Here is a 21865-nt window from a genome sequence, read left to right as displayed (position 1 = left end):
ATATGAATATGTCACAAATAATTTTGGATACAGATGCTTGAAAAAACTTTTCAAACTTTTGTTGAGGAGTTTATATGAATTAGATAGTAGAGAATTCATTATGAGTCACATCATTTCACAACAAAGATTAAGAAACAAACGAATGATTCTATGTTTTGGAATTATGTTTTCTTCATATGACTTTCCTAATTCTACAATGTGCTCAATTAACTTAGAAGTTTTGATTTGTGTTATTGAAAACTGCAGGTCTATTGCTCTTTTAAAATGTCATGAAAGATAAATACTTCTACAAGTGTTCGTAGCAGTCGTTTCAAGTGGTAGAAATAGCTCAACTTTGATGTAAACCTATGAATCGTGAACGACAACAGAAGTAGTACTCAATCGTGTAATAATCGATTGCATTTGTTTTTTATCTTCGCGAATCGCATCTGCATCTGTTCGTAACTCTGTTTCAACTAAACCAGATGTTTCGTCCACGCAGTTGGTGTGCGATATTTCTGAACTCGAATCCTTTCCTGGCATCATAAGAAAGGCTCTCCGTGATTCAGACTTTGAAATCTGAAAGAGGAAAAGAGACAGAAAGAATAATTCTATATTAATGATGGTGATACTGATGGCAACGAACGAGGTAGACGATGACGAGTGTGATGATGATGATGATGATGATGATGATGAAGATGGAGATGACGATGACAACATTGATAATGACGATGATGATACTTATGATGGATGTTAACGGCGATCAAGAATGATGACGATGACGACGACTCCATCGATATTGATAAATGACGACATCTCGACAATGCATTGAAAATAAAGCTATGAGGCAATGTGAACATTAGAGAATGAATTTGGAGAAAACCTTCTGATAATTACAAACACTCGCTGAGCAGCAAGACCTTCCCTCTAAGCTTTTAATCCGATAAGCTGATTATCTATTGTTTTCATGAATTGGAAGACATTCTTTGATGTATTACTGAGCTCAATCATTTTAACTGAAGCGTGAGCCACCCAGGCTGGTGGCTCAGCATAGTATTTTATTAACAGAAGGTTTTCTCCAAATTCGTTTCCTAATGAAAGTGGCGAAAAGTATTTTCTCACCCTTTCAATCAGAATAAGATCTTCACTGATACATCCATGCGTGACGTTACTGTTGTGGAGATACTCGAGGGCTTTGTTTAAATCAGCTGTTATGCCTTCAATGTCTTTCATTGTAAACTGGTCATCATTACGTGACTGGTACGTTGACAACAAAAATTCTCGGCACATGACACGCGTCATAAACGGTAGGAGCCGGCTATTTCTCTGAGTGGTGAGCGCCATATGCAGCAATATTCCCGCACCTAAATAATTATATTATGATCTGATTAGATTTAATTTGATTTTGTTTTGATGGCTATGGTGGTTGGAAAGGTACTCGATTTGGTATATGAGGTACGGGGTTCAATCCCAGGCGGTGGAAACTTGTATATTATTATTGTGCACAGATGACGTGATATGAAACGTCATACCTTAAACATTTGGTCGGCTGAGTTTTGCTGAGGGCCCGTGCTTTTAAATATTTAGAACAGTATATAAGTTGGCAACATCTGTAGATTCAGAGGTGAACACCCACACCCTTGCGACAAGCTCTGCTTTAACACATAATAAGCCTGTATGACTACTATTCATGCGTGGTTTATTTGTTTAAAAGTTGATTATTTTTACGTTGCAATAATAGAATCATAAAGTACACTCTACCTTCAAATTCAGATCCATTTGGAACAATTTGAGCACCTGATATCTTCAAAAGTCCCAGACTATCCCGACTATTGGATCTTGAATTCACTGGCGTAGGTTTTGTCACAGTTGAGTGTTTGCCATTACCCTTCTTCCTAGATGTTTCACTCGTCAATATTGTATACAGGTATGGATTTAGCGACGAATTCAAAGGTAATACTAATACTGCCGTCCATGCGTATACGTCAGGCGGAATAAAAATACCGACTTGAGACATACATCCCATAACGATTATCGGCATCCAACAAAACATATCGGTAAGTACAAGAAACACCATACGAGTTGCTAGTTTGATATGTTCTCTACTGCCACTACTATGGAGACCCTTTGCTGACGATCTTACACTCAAATATATTGTTATGTAACAAAAAGCCATTACAAGAAAGGCTGCTAAATTTAGTCCAAGAAACAAAACAATTGAATATTGCCATCCTTTTGGTCGTTGGGTTGTAAGCGGTAATGCAAGGCAGACACTGGAACGACCGTAAAATGCATCTCCAAATTGATCTACGCCTATTACGGGAAGAATGCTTAGAATAAAGGCAACCACCCAGACGATAATTACCGTGATTATTGCCGACTTGGTTCTAAGACGAACTTGGCTAAATGGATAAACAATACACAGATATCGGTCGATGCTAATCACAGTAAGAAAAAACAACGATGCTTCGCTTGACAAAACCGATATTACCCCAGCAAATTTACACCAGACACCGCTTTGCCACTGTTCGGCAAAATAGACATACACGTCCCTATAATACAAATCTGCAGAGGCAATGGATATCATATATATCCCCATCAGACAATCCGATATGGCAAGATTTGACACTAAGAGTGACACAACCATCTTCTTTTTCCTTTTGTACAGCATTCGAAGACGCCATACAATTACAAATACGTTACCAACAAGTGCACTTAAGCCTAATATCCACATGAGTACTCTCAAAGTCAGATTCCTCATAAGGTCTTTGCAAGAAGAGAACTGATCTGGTTCGGGGAGACATTGAGATATTTCTCCCACCAAACAACAAAATAAGAATTTATCCGAATACCTGTTAAACAAATGGTAAAAGAAAGAGATATGTAGCATGTGTAGTAAAAAAACATTTACAAGTCATATATTGATGAAAACCAATGCTAAAACAACATCGGTATTATATCAATGAACATTATGAAGTTGTTGTTGTTTAACCTATGGTGTTTTTATTACATCATCATTACTTACAGAAAATCTAGTTTCGGTGTGTCTGCGAAGATATTGTAATCGAAGGTATCCAGATGTGTTTCTCTAATGTCGCTGTTCAAAAACAATAGCAAACGTATCAGATATCGTAGTTAAGGACCTCATATAAACAATACCTCCAATTTCATTTCATGTTTTTAGTGACTCTCAAAATTTCATATGATGCAGACCCGCGAGATGCAGAACAGGTTTTTTACGCACTCGGGAAACGGAATTAAGTATCTATCAAGAGGGACAAGAAAACGAAATATACACAACACCCTAAAAAATATACAGGTAACTTATTTCTCATTTTAAGATTTACTTGGTAAATACATGAAATAGTAAATAATTTTCTTACAGCATAGAAACACTTTTCAGTCCTGCGAAAGCATTCGGCATTACTTCTGTCAGAGGATTATCGGAGATATCCCTGGTAAAAAGATATAAATCATGGATTCGCTATTCGTTATTTTTCATTGTTATTTCTTTGCTTATGTCTGTAGAGATGTTCTCAATTGTTTTGAATTACAACACATGTAAATTGGAGCATGGCGTGACAATAATACTGCTATAGTACTACTAGTTCTATTTCTATTCTGTATTGGAACCATTTCGACCGAGATAGACGAAGTGTATTCCATTTATCATGTTTATGCCTTGATGTATTGAATAAGGAAAAAATACGCCTTCATCAATAATAATTATTTACCAACACTACAACTATAACACTTACAGGTAATGTAGTCGGTGCAATCCATGGAACACATATGCCTCCAAGAATTGTATCTTGTTACCTGCCAAGATTCTATAAAAGAAAACATATTGTTATGAATATTAAACATGTAGGCAAGGAAATATATCCAGTTCTCACATCAAAACTTTATGTTTCAACCAAAGTTGAGAAGTCTATATTTTTTAGTAGGTACCCACTTTGTTCTTCTATTTAGATACACTTTTGAATATAACTGTACATTTTCATCAGGACTGTTGTTGAAACATGATAGTAGAATTTTCTATTTCTAATCCAATGAAGCAGTACTCACTGTGGACGTTTCAAAGTCTAGCGTACTTCTTTCTCAACACTATTGTTACAACATTAGTGTTAAGAAAGAAGTCTGCTAGACTTTGAAATGTCCACAGTATATACTACTTTATTGGGTTAAAAATAGGAAATTATACTATCATATCATATCACTTTTGAATTTAGACCATAGAAACAATCGCTTTACTAATTACAAATACCATCTTTTTGACTCCTTTTTGCTTTATTTTAGTGTCAAGATTTAGACAAATGTTCTTTCTTCTTTCCTTTTATTTCGCGTGTCTTTAATAAATATCTTTCTTTCACAGATCTAGACAAATACTCACAATTGTAGAAGATTGCTTGATGCGGTAAATGTGTTTGTTTCGATGTATTCAATACCGCAATAGGAAAGCTCTCTGTTAGTGAATGATTGAAAAAAAAAGACGTTTTATGCGATGATGTCAACTGCTTGGATGTATATGGGTATTTAATTCAACATTCTTGAAAAGGTCTAGCCGAATTTGATTAGATTCCTAATAAAGTTAGATATCACTAGACATTTGACCAAAATGGTGTCGAATTTGACACAGATTGAAACATATTTGACATGATTTCGGATATACACATGCTAATGTCGCTTCACTCACTCACTCACTCACTCACTCACTCACTCACTCGGTCGACTTCTGTCGGACTCCTACGATGGCTCTCCAGATGTGTCTGTCCTGCATGCAGCTCCGGATTTCGTTTGGTTCCTGTCCAGTGTCCTCACACAGAAGATCTACATAGGTCTTGCTCGGCCGCCCCACACTTCTTTTGCCGTGACTGGGTCTCCACAACACTAGGTCTGACACCACTATTGTTACTGTCACATTCATAGTCTTGATATTCCTTGAATAAATATATCTCTTCCTGGTCAAATTTCACTTAAATTCAGTGAGATGTTACTTGATTTGGAATCTAATCTAATGAAATACGACTAGACTTTTTTAAAAAGCGAACAGCTAAATAGTAAAAGACAATTGCCTGTTTTATAAGTAGCCGAATTGGTAAAAAGAAACAAAATTAATTATTGCCAAAGTTTATACTTACAAATATGCGACAAGTTGGTAGTCGCTGGGATGAATGAATACTGTATCATAAATGGTCTGGTTTGCTTCAATCATTGGTGTTCGTCGAACGCGATTCGATGTATGGCTAACAGTAGATATTATTCTACAAGTGCATGGAAAATCAAACTAAATATCAAACACGATGCAAAGGAAATTTAAAATCTTTATCCTGTACTTATAAACATCTGAACCAAAATGATGACAATTTTCTCGTTCCCATTCCCGCTTACCGTCTGTCATCGTAATACAGGGTTGTTCCAATTCTCCCAACAGGGGAAACTCTTATCATGCTTATGTTCTTCCAATTCTCCCAACAGTGGAAACTCTTATCGTACTTTGTTCTTTCAACACGGGAAACTCTTATCTTGCATTGTTCTTCCAGTTCTCCCAACAGAGGAAATTCTTATCATGCGTATTGTTCTTCCAACATGGGAAACTCTTATCATGCATTGTTCTTCCAATTCTCTCAACAGGGGAAACTCTTATCATGCTTATTGTTCTTCCAATTCTCCCAACAGTGGAAACTCTTATCGTACTTTGTTCTTTCAACACGGGAAACTCTTATCTTGCATTGTTCTTCCAGTTCTCCCAACAGGGGAAACTCTTATCATGCGTATTGTTCTTCCAACATGGGAAACTCTTATCATGCATTGTTCTTCCAATTCTCTCAACAGGGGAAACTCTTATCATGCTTATTGTTCTTCCAACAAGGGAAACTCTTATCATGCATTGTTCTTCCAATTCTCCCAACAGGGGAAACTCTTATCACGCGTATTGTTCTTCCAATTCTTCCAACATGGGAAACTCTTATCATGCATCGTTCTTCCAATTCTCCCAACAGGGGAAACTCTTATCATGCTTATTGTTCTTCCAATTCTTCAAAAGCGAAACAAGGAGCCACAAGACCCGCACAAGATAATGTTGAGATCAGCAAAACTGAATTTTGCAATACGACTAAACAACACTTACATAGCTCGAGCTGTTTTTGGTATCATTTCTGCCATATTTGGTGACCACGTAATATTGACGCATTCATATGAGTATCCAACACAAATACAACCCTCTGGACATTCGTAGCCTTAATTAAGATCAGAAAACTCGAAATTATTATAGTGCAAATGTAATTTTCAGATATCGGTTCTGAATATAAAAGTATGAAATCGGTTTATATTGAAACCTGCTGTGGGTGGGTGGGCGGTCGGGTGGGGGGTGTGGGGTGGGGTGTGTGTGGCGAGTGTACGATATGAATGGTATAAATTACCTTGACTTCGTGAGAACATCATGAGACATGAAAGTCTACATTGATGTTGTCTTTGAATATTATATACATTGTAATAAATATCCGATTTATTTTATTTCTGACGTTGAATGTGTTTATTATTGTCTTATACAAGTCGCGTTGTTTGGGATATGAGGGTATCTTGTATAGACATTTATCTTTCAGTATACCTGTACCCGATTCTCTCCCTCGCGCTTGTGGCAGGGGGTATGGGACGTATATAAAGTCTGCACAAAAAGTAACTCAGCTGTTATATATACGCATATAGATTCAGAACTAATAATTGTTTTCACAATATTTCAACATAAAAGAAGGATGATTTATTTACGCGCATTTTGATACCCCATTTGTCCAATTTTGTTCAATATTGACAATACAGCAGTGTTTTGAAAGAAAAATACCCCAATTTAAAAGTTGCAGTTAATTGATTTGAAGTAAGCGAGAAGATAATGGCGGGCTTTACGTGTTTACAGTGCTGGCATTATAACCATTGATCGCTGTAAACTGCAACTTTTAAATTCGGGTATTTTTCTGTAAAAGCACTACTGTGTTGTTAATATTGAACGACATTTGACGAATGGGGTATCAAAATGCGTGTAAATAAATCATCCTTCCCTCTATGTTGAAATATTGTGAAAACAATTATTTGTTCTGAATCTATAGGCGTATTTATAACAGCTGAGTTACTTTTTGTGCAGACTTTATGTCAGTGTTGCATAATAAGGGCGTCTTACCACAAAAAAGTTCATCATCTCCATGTGGACATTGTTTGATTCCATCACATATCTTTGACTGTGATAAGCAGTAACTTTGCCCCCGACATCGATAATATCCTGGACACGTGTATTCCTTGCACCCTACTTCGTCTTCTCCATCAGGACAGTCCATGACATTGTCACACCGATATTGTATGTCAATACAGTAGGCATTCGGGCACTTCAGTGTGTCTCCAGAACACTTCAAGTCATCTGGATGTATATAAATAAGTAAGTATACAAATTAACTAGGTAGACAAGTCCTTGAATTTTACGGTTGCGTTGTTCATAATAGTATCGATACTTATATCGTATAGTAGGCATCACCACTGTCGCCGTTGGGCACAGGTAATTTTGATTGGGTCAACGTTTCACCTGTTCTTTCACCAGTCTTCCCAGTAATATTTGGTATGTCTGATGTGCTCTCATGTCCCACAAAAAATACTGTGCAAACGTTGCTATCCGAGCCCTTACAGATGTTACAATATTATTTATTACACCTACCACAATTTTCAAGGTGAGTAGCATCACGACATCCCACTGGATATCCAAGTGTGTCGAATTGATACATACATCTGTCCTTATCACTGACATATGCACCGTTTTTACACTGGAGCTGCGTGTTATTGTAGAAGCTAGTCACTATAAAGAGCAAGTATAACGCAGAATATTGGTTTTATATGAAGACTACAGATTTTAAATAACATTATTTTACTGTTTTGTTATTTACAGAGAGTAAGCCTTTGTACGCCGTAGATTTCATTCAAATGGCAAAATGTCAATATCTCTAATTTCTTGCTGGGACAAAAATTTAAGGTTATTATTATTTTTAGTCTGAGCTTACGGCATCCTTCAGGTTCATCTTCCGAAATTTTCCACGTACAGTCTCTATGACCATCACAGTACGCTGACACCGGAATCCAAGTCCCGTCATAACACTGAAATCCGTCCGATGAAGTATCTGATAAAACAAAAATGGTTGCTGATATTGAAAACGACCAATTGTATTGGAACAATATCTGTGGTAATATTTGATTTAGGCGATTACATTTGGCAACTGGCTCACGTCGTTAGGACTGGCAACCTGTTCTAAGATGGCGGCGCCCTGTGAATAAAAGCTGATTATTGCCACGTAGATTGCAAGTGTTATGGATCACTTATTTGAACCCCAGCTAAAGAATAAGACATGGTATCAGAAGTGGGATGAAACATGTAGGGCGCACACCACTAAATAAACTCCCATTGAAATACGTGTAAATATACATGAAAGTAAGTTTGTTTTTCTACCCCATATAAAACCATTTTTCATATTTTGGTAGCACCAATGTCTTAAATAAAGATTAAAATTTAATTTAAAATGGGTTTTTTGACACAAGTTGAGACTAACTTTTAAGCTACGGGGACCTGAACAGCGCCACCCTTATTTTCAGCTTGCACGAATGCCTCCTTACCATCAGACCAGGTTAAAACTGAGCTAAGTACCACTTGGAGAACCAGAAATTCTCACATGGTTTATCTGGACCAGTTTTGCATGGGGAACAAGAATTTGTTGGGTAAAAAGCCCGTAACCTGAGAACTTTTCCGTGAGGGCGCTTTTTTCAAAATGGCCGCCAAAATCCAATTTATATGGTTAAATTAGTCACTTAAGGGCATATTTAACCAGATTTTGAATTTTTATTGATAGCAATAATGTACTACTAAGTCAGGTTATTAATATGAAGGTAACAAGAGGTCACAGCTGAGGGCGCTTTTTTCAAAATGGCCGCCAAAATCAATGAAAAACATATATATGGTTAAATTAGTCACTTTAGGGCATATTTAACCAGATTTTGGATTTTATTGATGGCAATAATGTACTACTAAGTCAGGTTATTAATATGGAGGTAACAGGAGGTCACAGCTGTGGGCGCTTTTTCAAAATGGCCGCCAAAATCAATGAAAAGCTATATATATTGTTAAATTAGTCACACTTCATCAGATTTTGGATGTTGTTATTGATAGCGGTAAAGCATTACTAGGTCAGATTATTAATACGAAGGTAATAGGATGTCACAGGCGAGGGTGCTGTTTTCAAAATGGCCGCAACATTGAACTGAAAATATGATATCAACAAAAAGCGTCATGAAATGTTACTTAAGTTGAAAAAAAGTAACAGCTGTCTTTGACTTTTTGAACTTATAATGAAGTACTTCAGGGTGGTAAATGTAGATTCTGATTTAAAATGGATGCAATGATGACTACCAGAATTGCATATTATGTATTAAAGTAGACCCCAAAAAGTCAACTTGTACACTAGAATGCCGCTTAAGTGTTGCTTACAGTGTTATAAATTGTCCGTTTTTGCATGATTTCACTGATGCGTTTCTCTTTGTTTTAATCCTCAAGATCACTCAAATCGCTATTATCTGAAAAACCTTCATAGTCATTCTCTACCAATAGTTCTTGGACGTCCTCAGGCATTACCGTTTCAGTCCACTTAGGTTGCATGTTTTCGTTCCACCCATTGTCAAAATGTTTCCACCATCGTATACAGTGACATCTGCTGCTCTCCACTCTCTTGCAATGAAATTTGCGCGAAGGATATGAAGCGCCAGCGCCTGCTTACATGGTGGTAGTAAGGATATATCTGCAATTTTTTTATCTTTTGAAAACTTTCGATCAAAGATATCGTATCTTGATTCGTTGACATCTTTGCCCTTCATTCCGTATAGAAGTGAAACGTACTCGTCTAGCTCTTTGCATAAACTTTCTGATGGAAAATCTAATACTCCAATGCATTCCCGTATTTGCCAGTGTTTGTGTCCAGAATTACTCTGTCTTCATCATGAATGAAATGGGATAAAGCAATGACTGCAATGTCTATATTGTCTCCTGCATGTGATTGCTATACCCTCGTTGGTGTTCCTCACTGCATGCTTTGCATGCAAGATGACCTTAGTGTCATCTTCTTCCTGATAACTGCTAAGATCAGGAATCAAAATAGCATCTTGTTTTGTGACACGAAAGCCTTTAAATTGAGCGATATTGACTTAACTCAGAAGTCATCCCTGATTGGATTTCATGCATTCACTGGCAATGATTACAACTCAGCTTTTTTCGCAAGGGGAAATGTCAGTGCTAGAAGCTTCTGGAGTCAAAGCCAAAGTTTGTGGACACATTCTGCAACATTGGGTATTAAATATTCCGTCAGAAAGTTTATGCAAGAGAGCTAGAAGGAGTACCACCATGTAAGCAGCGCTGGCGCTTCATATCCTTCACGCAAATTTCATTGCAAGAGAGTGGAGAGCAGCAGATGACACTGTATACGATGGTGGAAACATTGTTGACAATGGGTGGAACGAAAACATGGAACCTAAGTGGGTTGAAACGGTAATGCCTGAGGACGTCCAAGAGCTATTGGTAGAGAATGACTATGAAGATTTGTCAGAAAATAGCGATTTGAGTGATCCTGAGGATTAAAACAAAGAGAAATGCATCAGTGAAACCATGCAAAAACGGACAATTTATAACACTAACAATTCTGGTAGTCATCATTCCTGCCATTTTAAATCAGAATCTGTCTTTACCACCCTGAAATACTTCATTATAAGTTCAAAAAGTCAAAGACAGCTATTACTTTTTTTCAACTTAAGTAACATTTCCTGACGCTTTTTCGTTGATATCATACTTTCCTTCAATTTTGTCGGCCATTTAAAAAAAAGCACCCTTGCCTGTGACATCCTATTACCTCCGTATTGCGTGAAGGATCTGACCTAGTAATGCTTTACCACTATCAATAGCAACATCCAAAATCTGATGAAGTATACCAACTAAGTGACTAATTTAACAATATGCTTTTCATTGATTTTGGCGGCCATTTTTGAAAAAGCGCCCACAGCTGTGACCTCCTGTTACCTTCATATTGATAATCCAACTTAGTAGTACATTATTGCCATCAATAAAAATCCAAAATCTGGTTAAATATGCCCCTAAAGTGACTAATTTAACCATATATATGTTTTTCATTGATTTTGGCGGCCATTTTGAAAAAAAGCGCCCTCAGCTTTGACCTCCTGTTACCTTCATATTAATAACCTGACTTAGTAGTACATTATTGCTATCAATAAAAATCCAAAATCTGATTAAATATGCCCTAAGGTGACTAATTTAACCATATATATTGGATTTTGGCGGCCATTTTGAAAAAAGCGCCCTCACGGAAAAGTTCTCAGGTTACGGGCTTTTTACCCAACAAATTCTTGTTCCCCATGCAAAACTGGTCCAGATAAACCATGTGAGAATTTCTGGTTCTCCAAGTGGTACTTAGCTCAGTTTTAACCTGGTCTACATGTCCGTACGCGGATTAGTTTTGGGAGTCAAACTTTTTGACCAGATCAAGATGCACAATTTTGTGATTTTCTGAACAATTGCATATCTTTTAATTTAATTATAATAAACAATCATGGCTACTCATCTTGCTCCCAAGGGACACCCACTTGTTTGCACTACCGACCTATGTTTACCGGGACTATCAAGGGTTACACCAAATGCGGAAGGATTTAGTGGTGTGCTGCCTGTACCCATCCCCCAAAAGCTCACACAAGAACATCACAAATCCGGGAAGTCTAAGAAGTGGAACGTACATTATTCTAAGTGAAATGGATTATGTTAATTGAGTGGAGGAAAGAACGAAACAAGAGAATGAAAGAAAGACAAAAGGAACAAATACAAAAAGAAGGAAATAAATGAAAGAAAAAAGAAGAAAAATGAGAAAAAATGGAAAAACAAACGAATCTTACGACACTGGAGTTCATCACTGCCATCAGTACAGTCTTTGATAAGGTCACATTCCAACGATTGGTCAATGCATTCGCCATTTGCGCAACGAAACTGCGCAGTTGTGCAGTTAGGAAACACTAGAAAAGTATAGTAACACAGCCAAATCAGTAACAGAGATACGACCGTGTTATTTGCGCAATATCTTGTTTTAAAATAAATAAGTTAAAAATAATGACATTAAGGCAGTACTCTATAATTCCGCCACTGAACCTGGCGGTGGCCATGGGCTTGGGCTTTCATGATGCGGTCTCCAACTTAATTAAAAGGCAGCGGTCACGAAAATGTAAGGCTAACACTGTCAAAGGTAAGAAATTTGATTGAGTCAATACATTTCCTTTGTAGTCGCTGATAGCATTTGAGATATTCCAAGTGTGATCTTAAGAGTAATCAATAATCAATAATAACAAGTAATAAGTATTTGAGTGTTAAGCCTCTAGCGGCCAAGCATATAATTTGACGCTGCCACAAGCTATTGGCCAATCACTTGTGGTGGCCACAAGAATCAGTGGCGAAAAGATTAAGTAGTGCCTAATTGTTAATGTTTAAATAGAGTGAATATCCGTCATGCGGTCGGAATAAATTGGTCTAAATTATTCAACATGAGGACATCGGAAACACACAGTTGCAGTTTGCGTTAATCACAAAATTATCTTCTGATTGTTCAACTTATAGTCGTAAAACACGCAATTGTCAAAAAGAAAAGAGTCCGATGTTACCATAAAACGGCAAATCCATTACAAAGGTAATATTATTGGATTCTCATGTCTGGCTTTGAGAGTTTAGTTTAATTCTTGATTTTTTCTGCTGAAATTATGTTGAAATCTAATCTTGATTCTTGAAACGAAAAGAGCAATATTATGTTGTAGTAATCTTCCTCGCTATAGAGGTAGCAAATTGTATAATAGAGACAAATAATAGGTACCATACTGTATATTATAGTAATTACAAGGATTCGTCTTAAAGTTCAACTAACAAACATTTAAACAAAACCATACAATACACTATTTGCAATGTTATTTGCTATACCGTAAAACCTCGTCTATAAGCATATAGAGTGCTTCTGATGAAAGCTAAATTAATCCATGCGCCATTATGGAATTTGAGCAAATAAATTACAGATCCAAGCATATACAAACAAGTATTATTGTAAGACCAATCTATTGTATTGGCATATTTGCGAATGTATTGTATTAATTTAGCTTTTATCAAAAACACTCTATATGCTTGTAGACGAGGTTTTACGGTATATTACCACAGTCATTTTCGTCAGATCCATCCACGCAATGTGAAATAAAATCACACAGGTATGATATCTGGATACAGCCACCGATGTGGCACTGGAACCAATCTTGCGGGCACTCTGAGGAGACATCTATTTCCAAAGTGATAAAAATGGAAAACAATAAAATACTGGAAAATTGTGACTTATATGGTATCAGAGGAAAGAGACATGTCAACGAGAAAGTTACATAAGTATTAATGCCTATATAAAGCTAACACTGCAACCAGCTCCAAATAAGTTGTGTCGTGGCAGCCCACTTATGACAAGAGATCCAGAAGACCACCACGAAAAGATTACATCAAGCAATAATGCTTTTTGTGTTTAAGAAGCATGAAAGCTATGAAAAGCATAAAACTATCATCTTGTAAAGACTGCTGACAGGTTTGCGTCCAGATAGCTATTAACGTGCTTGTTGAAGCTGCGCGAGATTTGATAAGGCATTTGCGCAGGAAAAGCATGTGTAATTCAGACAAAAGATCTGTGATAGCTGTCAATGTTTTATCATGGCTGACTAAGGACATTCAACACATCAATACTACATTACATTGAGAATATACAAAAGTGAAGACCCAGAAGTGGAGATCCATAATTGGAGTCCGAATTGACAATAAGCAATAAGCAAAAAGCAATAAGCAATACCATGAATGGAGTCACTTTGAAGCTATATACCATTCGTGATGTCTATACAAACAGGTAGAGAACCCAAGTTATTATAAATTTGTGTATGTTTACCTGAAAATGATTCTTAAGAAGAGTGGAACTCCTAGGTTCCACTCTGATTTTGTTACCTCTACACGTCAGCTCATCAGTGCCATCACCACAATCGCTAGTTCCATCACAAACAAACTGACGTTGAATACATTCACCGGATTTACAAAGGAACATTGAATCACTGCACGTGGCGTTTTCTGCTGTTAATGAAAACAAAATAGCAAAATCAGTAGTTATGTAAACACCAGTCAATTGCGCCTTTCATATAGCGTTGTGGGTGAATCCACTTAAAAAAAACCACACCAATTAGCGGCTTGGGAGTCTGCCTAGTATGCAGAAGGTCGCGGGTACAATTCCCATGTCAGGGCATTCTCAGATTTGTTATTTTAAATCTGGAGTTTGCACTGGCACTTATACCGTTGTTTTATTTTATTAAGAAATCGTAAATATTTAATTATAATCTTCCCGAAAGTCTTTAAGTACTTTTACCGTTAGAGTTTCGATACGGCAGTGGACGTACACCTGTAAAAGAGATCAAGACAAAGATAAGTTTTGATGAAATAAGACCAAGCTTTATCGAAAGAGAGGTAGGCCTACAATGTATGCTTTTCATTTACAAGCAGATATCTCATTCAGTAACGAAAGCATTTGAGGCGGGTCGGAGGGAGCATGGCATAGCGATGTTTGCACCCAAATATTGAGACAAATAAAGCTGATACACAAAAGGAATGGTATTGGTTCTATAAAGAAGAAACCGCAATACCTACGGAAATATATATCGACCCACAAACCTTATTTTACAAGCGCGACCACGATCAATATAGACATGCTCCACGGGAAGTAGCGGTAAATCCACTTGACAACAATAGCATGTAATTGGTCGGTCTAGCGTTTTAAGTGGTCACTATGCTTTATCGATGGGTCAAATATCATAACTTGCCGATTTGAGGCACGGTAGCTGTCGTCAAATCGCATGCTTGGATACCTGAAACTGCAGATATGGACCCGACTCACTGCAGATTTGATACACTGCAGATATCTAACGGTTGCAGATATGAACTGCAGATATGAAAACGTGTCCCCCCTAAGTGCGATTATTAGCTTCTTATTTCATACAAGATCAATGTATTTATCAATATTAAGAAATACCCTGCAGTTTATTTAGTAATGACTAAACCTGGGAATATATGGCAATCCCACTCGCCGTAAAACACGACATTAGTTTATTCGTATTCATTTACATCGTCTACGTCTACATTATAATCTATAAACCTAAATGTCATACCGGTTTGAAATAAAGCTGGCTTCATGCAGATAAAGTGATCCGTTTCAGCCGATGCACAAGGGACATCATGCCAATTGTCAATAGAATGGATCCGCTCCAAGTTGTACAATGAACATTTCTCGAAGTTGCCGCCATCGGGTTGGCTTTAAATGTATTATAAAACAAATATTTTTACACATTTGGGGTTACGCCTACGTTTATTGTGACATAATTTTTGAAATGTTTTATTGGCAAACTACCGTAACATAGGTGTGCCCCTCACCTCTGTCCCATCGAAACTTATTGAGTTTGCACTCATAATTTCATATCCACATTATTGTCGACTTCCGAGGACCCGCCGACCTAAATAAACACCGAGTTCGATATGAAAGGCCTCGGAAAACACGAACATCATAATGGCCTAAACTTCCGTCCGCGGCCACTTGTTATGTGTTCGCTATTATATGCCCATTATGCGAGGACTTGCGTTGAATAAAATCCCGGTTCCTAATCCCTACACGTTATTATGAATTGATCAAGGGTGCCGTTATTCCGAATTTACGGATAACTCTATAACACTAACTCTATAACCCGTACCACAACACACATTTTCGGAATAAAGTGCCTTCGGAATTACGCCAGTTCTTCTCAATCAGACATTCAGAATAACGCCCTTCCAGATAACGCCCTGAAGACATGAAATGGCATTTGTTCGGTTTCAAACTATTTATGTTGCGTTTTTCTGACCAAGAAGTATACTTACTTTTCTAACACTGACCATGAGGTAAAGCTTACAGGACGTCCATCGGACCACACAAACTGCAGTCCGCCATACGCATTTTCCATCAGTGTCAACCCTGTCAGAAGACAATGTCATGAGAATACGTCTTATCTAATCTTAAAATACAAATCGGGACAGCTAATTAAAACTCATTGTGAATTCGTAGAAAGATCAGTGGCGTAGCCAGGATTTTGGAACCGAGGGGGCACAACTTGTAAATGTACCGACGGAAATATTTTTTGCCGACGGAAGTTGTGATTTGTTGAAATATTTTGCATGGTTTGAAAAGTGAAGAGCAAAAAAAAAAAGAAGAAAAAAAAGGATCATGGGCGGTACAAACATAAAAACACAAAAAATTTATGTATAATTCAATTTAATTCACAATTTCTCATCATTTGTTTTTTACAATTCTCCCCTTTTCTGTCACCGTGAGTAAAAATATAGCCTATTGTTAATCCAATTTTTTTTTCACATGACCCGACGGCCATGAACCGACGGCACCGGTCCCCCTGGCCCCCCACTGGCTACGCCACTGAGAAAGATATCAGCTACACTTGCACAAGCTGCATAAATAGACAATTACGCTCGCATTTCGTTAAATCAATAACCTTAGAGTCTGTTCTTCTTTGCAATGAAAGGCAAACATGTGCAGTGATATTTGTAATGTAGGCTACATCTTACCAATGTATGTTTTTGTAACATTATTGCGCACGTATGCATCTACAAGCATCATGTGAATAAAGTCCATATCGTCTTTACTTCTGATACTAGCCAAGTTAGTATCTTCTCCAAGTAGTCTACACTGGCGTTGTGCTTCTGACCAAGACATCTTATCGCCCCTTTGAAAAATGTAATAACATGAGTCGCTGTGAAGGGACCAATTGTCTGGACAATGTACTGCCGTAGTGTCTATGAAATTATAAAAGGATAATATAATCGTGATAATATTGATTGAAATATCTCATTAAAATAATCATTTTATTCTCTTCGATTTTCCTTTTCCCTCTTATTCTCTTGCGAATGTATTGCAATTCATGTGTTTGATGACAATGGCATCAAAATCTCAGCCATACACCGACATTCCCATGAGTAATTGCAAGCAAATAAGAATCTTGGGTTATATGCACAATATACAGGTATTTGTGGGCAAACGGGGACTCCGTACTTAACTATGCCCGTTGGAATGTAGCGGGAGCATTATGTAAACCAAATGGCACAACATTAAATTCATACAGACTTGGACGATAAATGCGGTTTTAGAATTAGCTTGCTCCTTCAGGCTATTTCTAGTAGCCAAAAGCTAAGTCCAAAGTTGACAAATACGTTGGTTCTGCGGATCCTATAAACTATCTAGGGCGTCATCTGTTTGCGGAAGAGGCCAGTTGCACCGCGAAACAGAGCTATTGAATTTACTAAAATCAATACAGAATCGCCAACTGCTTCAGGCATCATGTATTCAAGAAAACTCCAACTAGTTGATTCTCTAATAACACCCTAATCTAACATTTCATTAACTTCCCTTCTATAATTAAAGACAGAGATAACAAGAATTTATCGCGTCTGATGTCACTGTCAATTACGATCCTTGATTGGTTTACACAGATTAATAGCGCCTAAAAGGAAGACCGATCTATCTGGTGCTGATCGGAGAAAAGGAATAGCAGCAAATGGGGAAAAATTACGTACTTTTACAAGGCAAGGCAAAAAGCAGCTCTTTTAGGCATTGTTGACATGGTGCCTTCGCGAAAGAAAGTATCCTACTATAAAGACCTAACTTTTGAGATGGTATGCATGTTTGAAGGTGCAAAATTAACAATAAGGCGCCCGGTTATACCGCCGCGTTCAGAAAGTCATCATCACGACCCTTGTAAACAAACCGTGCTCGAATTTGATTGACAAATGACGTCAGACGCGATAAAATCTTTTTATCTCCGTCTTAAAACGTCCGCTTGTATACGAGGCGCATGACGATAGGGTTGTCGTACAAAATGGACACTCCGTATGAATACCCGGAATCCCCATCATAATTTATTTTATAGCTGAACTTGAACTTAAAACTTTGGGAGTAGCTAAAAGGGAAAGGCAGCAAATGAGGGAAGAGGTACTTGAATTTATTGGAGTTCCGAACAAGAGCCGAGAAGAATGGTTTACAAGTAAATCTAACAAGGAGAAATATGAACAAGAATTGATGTTTTTTAATATTGATTATGAAATTCTGATGAAATTTCGGCAGGTACACCACTGAAATTAAAGCTACTGTAACGAGAGGGGTTGTCACCGATGAGACATTTTGACAGGAACACTGTTCGGTGATATCATGGTGTCAGTACATTCACAAGTTTGAACCCCACCCCGTTTAAAAAAACTTGGTAACGTCATTGCATGTTGCAAATGAAAGGGTCACCCAATCGTTCGCATGTTGGTCCGCGGGGGGGGTAAAGTTAAAGAGCAGAAAGACTGAAAAACAAGCAAAACTGATATTATAACATGAGACAGCTTACTTGTTGTATTTCGTGACATGTCCTTCGTGCCTTCAAAGGTTGCAGCAACGTACTCAGCCATAAAACCACGTCCTGTGTTCCAGCCAGCATACGTCCTGAACGACAGTGTCAGCATGTTAAAACTTGACCTCATGTAAGAATTACCAGGATGATTTGAATTACAGAAGGTCCCAGCAAGAACAATTCCGTCAAATATCACGACCTTATCTTCAGAACAATCTGGTAGGGAAGGCACGTCGAAGTCTCGGAACAGTATCTTTACGTATGTCCCTTTTGTTGTTGTAATTTCCCAAATGCAGTGAGAGTTTTGTTGGTAGAGATTTGGGTAGTTGAATGATGCTATAATGGCTTGGTTAAGATTACACGTGTGTTCGCAATTCTGGTAGTTAGAGAAACCTACTTGACATCCGGGAGTGTCTGTAAGAGGTAATGAGACTATAAAAGCTAACAGTTCATGTGACAAGGGGTACATACTGTATTATTACTGATTTGATATGCTATGCCACTTCTTCAGTAAAACAAGATTGGGAGGATAATAACAATAAATTCTATATGAATTTGCGATTAAATAACAATATCGTCATTATTTTTAAGCTTAGACGAATGAAATACCGTAAGTTCCCGTTTCTAAAAAAGACGTTGACATCACCATATTCCTTTCCTGTTTCGCATAGAGATGGGTGTGTATTAGTCTGTAACTATACGTATAAGTAGGTGGTTTGATGTAGCCATACTACAATCCTGGAAAAATTCGTTGGCACACTTGTACTAAATAATTGAAATATGTGCCCCATCAAAAATGGAAAGACAAGTTAAACATGCATGCGATATAACGAAGCACAGATTGTATCTCACCCTCCTTCAATCACCATCTTTCGATGTTTCAAACTTTTTTCCAGGTTTGTATATTCGTTTTATTACGGCATTCAAGATAAAACTAATGTCATCCAAAAACCAACCTTGCTAGAAAAAGAGGGTGGCTTGGTTCACGGGTGATATTGGTTCTTGGAGGCCATAATAAAAGGGACGAGGTTAGGATTCATATTGATACATTACCAGATGTAATATACTGCGCCTGAAATCCCATAGACTGTGGTTCCAGTTGACTGATGAATTCCAAATTCATTGAAGAACTTGACGATATAACAAGTGGGTGTATATCACCGCAATATTCCCATGTGATGGGGTAGCCACTGGATGTATCATCCATGGTTACCAGTACTTTATCAAAACATTCTTCATTTCTCCTCTCTCCATCTTGGATGAAGAAATCATTGAAGTTCAACTGAATGAACGAATTTGCAGGAAGAGAAATAGTCCAGGAGCATGTAGCAAATGGCGGCAGTATAGACGGATAGTTTGGTGTTGAAATATTACCATGATTCTGTGTGAAACTACCCCCGGTTTTACATTCAGAATGACAATCTTCAACTGAGCAATCTGAATAGATTGATGGAAAGGAGAAAGAAAGCAATATCAAATAGAATGAAGGTTGGGTGCGCTGGGTACTTGGAAATATTATCGTTTATCGGTTACTCAAGATTCGGGATTCAGAATACGGGAGATACGTCAGATCAATATACACAAGAAAGGATAGTAAAAACCCAGTTTTAGATGTAGGAGGAAACTGGAGAACACTGGAAAACCTACGAGAGGGTATGGACTGACAAAGTCATCTGAAAATGGTCAGGGCTCGAACCAGGGACTTCAGTGTTGCAAAGCGAGGATAGAGCCGCTGCGCTAACACGGATCCCGTCAAACGAATGTGTAATATGGTATGTTGATGTTCATCCCTTGTTGTGAACAGTACAGGCATAGGCGTAGATCCCGGGGGATGGGGGATAAATCCCCCCAATATTTTGCCAGGGGGATGGTCCATACAATCATCCCCCCAATGTTGACGCCTGATAATGGGTTTCTGATCAAATTAACCTCATATTTGCTCATTTTAGCCCCCAAAATACAAATTTTCGCGCGCTTCGCGCGCATTTATTCTACTTTTACACCATATTTAATCAGTTTAGCTTCAAAATAGCAAAATTTTTCGCACGCTTCTCGCGCATTTGTAACATAAACTTATTATGTAGCTAAAAGGTGCTGGATTGACTATACTTCGAGAATTTTTTCAAACTCCATCCCCCCCAATGCCAAAAAGAAATCTACGCCACTGAGTACAGGGGGAATTTATCTTTGTGCTTTGTCAAAAAAGTCAAACCCTCGGGACACTGTTTTTCATGACCCACACATCGCCGTCACAAGTTCGTATAGCCATATGGTCTTATGTATAAAATCTACTTAATTATATCATTTCTTGTTCTTGTCGGGTCAGATGTTGTCGTCCAGAAAAAAATTGTCTTGTAAATAACATTTTGACAACATAGATTTGCAAATCAAACCTGCCTTTGACTTGATACATCATCTGAAATCCAATCTCATTTGGCATGTTAGCCGTAAGCTCTCCAATCTGCAAAGTTACCATCACTTTGTTTGTCCTAGACAATATCTCAATGTCTGTCCAAGCTCCACAAAAGCTCCCTCTACGTTCAGTTCGTCCATCTTGGAGTAAATCATCTATGTCTAAGTAATCCAAGCATTCCACTATTTCTGTATTGCTAGTTCGTCGTAGAGACATTCGTTGAATGAAAAATCTGTCAAGATTTCAGGCAAATACCAGAATAACCAGGTAAATGTCCAGAACACTTTAAGAAACTAAGAAATACTTCATACAGATTTTTCCCTCTTAATTTGGGATCACAAGCCCCATTAAACTGGATTTGTAACATTTGGATTTATCAGCAAATGTCATTAAAATATGTGCTTTATGGGTCGTTCTTTATGTTCCTAAAATATATACAAAATGTTGTTACACAGATGGTGACCTTGGGACTAAAGTGCAACATTTGAATTGGTCTGCAAATTAAAGTTGTGCTTAGATGGGTCGTTCTGTTGTTAAATGCTATTAATGTCTTAAAATATACAAAACGTTGTTACAAGGATGATGACCTTAAGACTAAAGTACCGTGTAACATTTATTCATTGGCAAATTTGATTGAAAGATGCGTTTAGTTGGATCGTTCCTCAGTTTTAAAATGTAGTGTCTTAAAACATGCAAAATGTTGTTACAAAAATAGTGACCTTGAGACTGCAAACCTTTTATTTGATCACACGTTGATTGTATAGCCCCACTTTTCTCAAAAAAATTTGAGATAATGTTTATGTACCAAATATTTCTTGCAGATTAATTCGTTTCCCAAAATAATCGTGAAATTCGAATTTCGTTCTGGTATACCAGAACGAAATTACAACAGTGGCCTATGGAGCAGTGTAATACACA

At 37.5% G+C, this 21865-nt stretch overlaps 2 protein-coding genes across 2 annotated transcripts; both read right to left on the bottom strand.

Annotated features, from left to right (window-relative positions):
• Positions 1–225: 225 nt before the first annotated feature.
• On the bottom strand, positions 226–5273 carry LOC140147669 (G-protein coupled receptor GRL101-like). The gene is made up of 8 exons (XM_072169440.1): positions 5121–5273; positions 4373–4444; positions 3738–3809; positions 3363–3434; positions 3005–3076; positions 1741–2831; positions 1102–1343; positions 226–558 (listed from the first exon to the last, which is right to left on the bottom strand). Exons 1-8 carry the CDS (start codon positions 5192–5194, stop codon positions 346–348), a joined length of 1908 nt encoding a protein of 635 aa, XP_072025541.1. The 5' UTR covers positions 5195–5273; the 3' UTR covers positions 226–345.
• Positions 5274–14435: 9162 nt separating this feature from the next.
• LOC140147188 (lectin BRA-3-like) lies at positions 14436–16933 on the bottom strand. The gene is made up of 4 exons (XM_072168968.1): positions 16712–16933; positions 16013–16106; positions 15227–15413; positions 14436–14507 (listed from the first exon to the last, which is right to left on the bottom strand). The coding sequence occupies exons 1-4, from the start codon at positions 16857–16859 to the stop codon at positions 14436–14438; spliced, it is 501 nt and encodes a 166-aa protein (XP_072025069.1). The 5' UTR covers positions 16860–16933.
• Positions 16934–21865: the final 4932 nt, after the last annotated feature.

Source organism: Amphiura filiformis, chromosome 3 (assembly GCF_039555335.1).
Source record: "Amphiura filiformis chromosome 3, Afil_fr2py, whole genome shotgun sequence".
Taxonomy (NCBI): Eukaryota; Metazoa; Echinodermata; class Ophiuroidea; order Amphilepidida; family Amphiuridae; genus Amphiura; species Amphiura filiformis.
The sequence above is the reverse complement of the archived record's forward strand: the minus strand, read 5'-3'. Positions and strand labels throughout refer to the sequence as shown.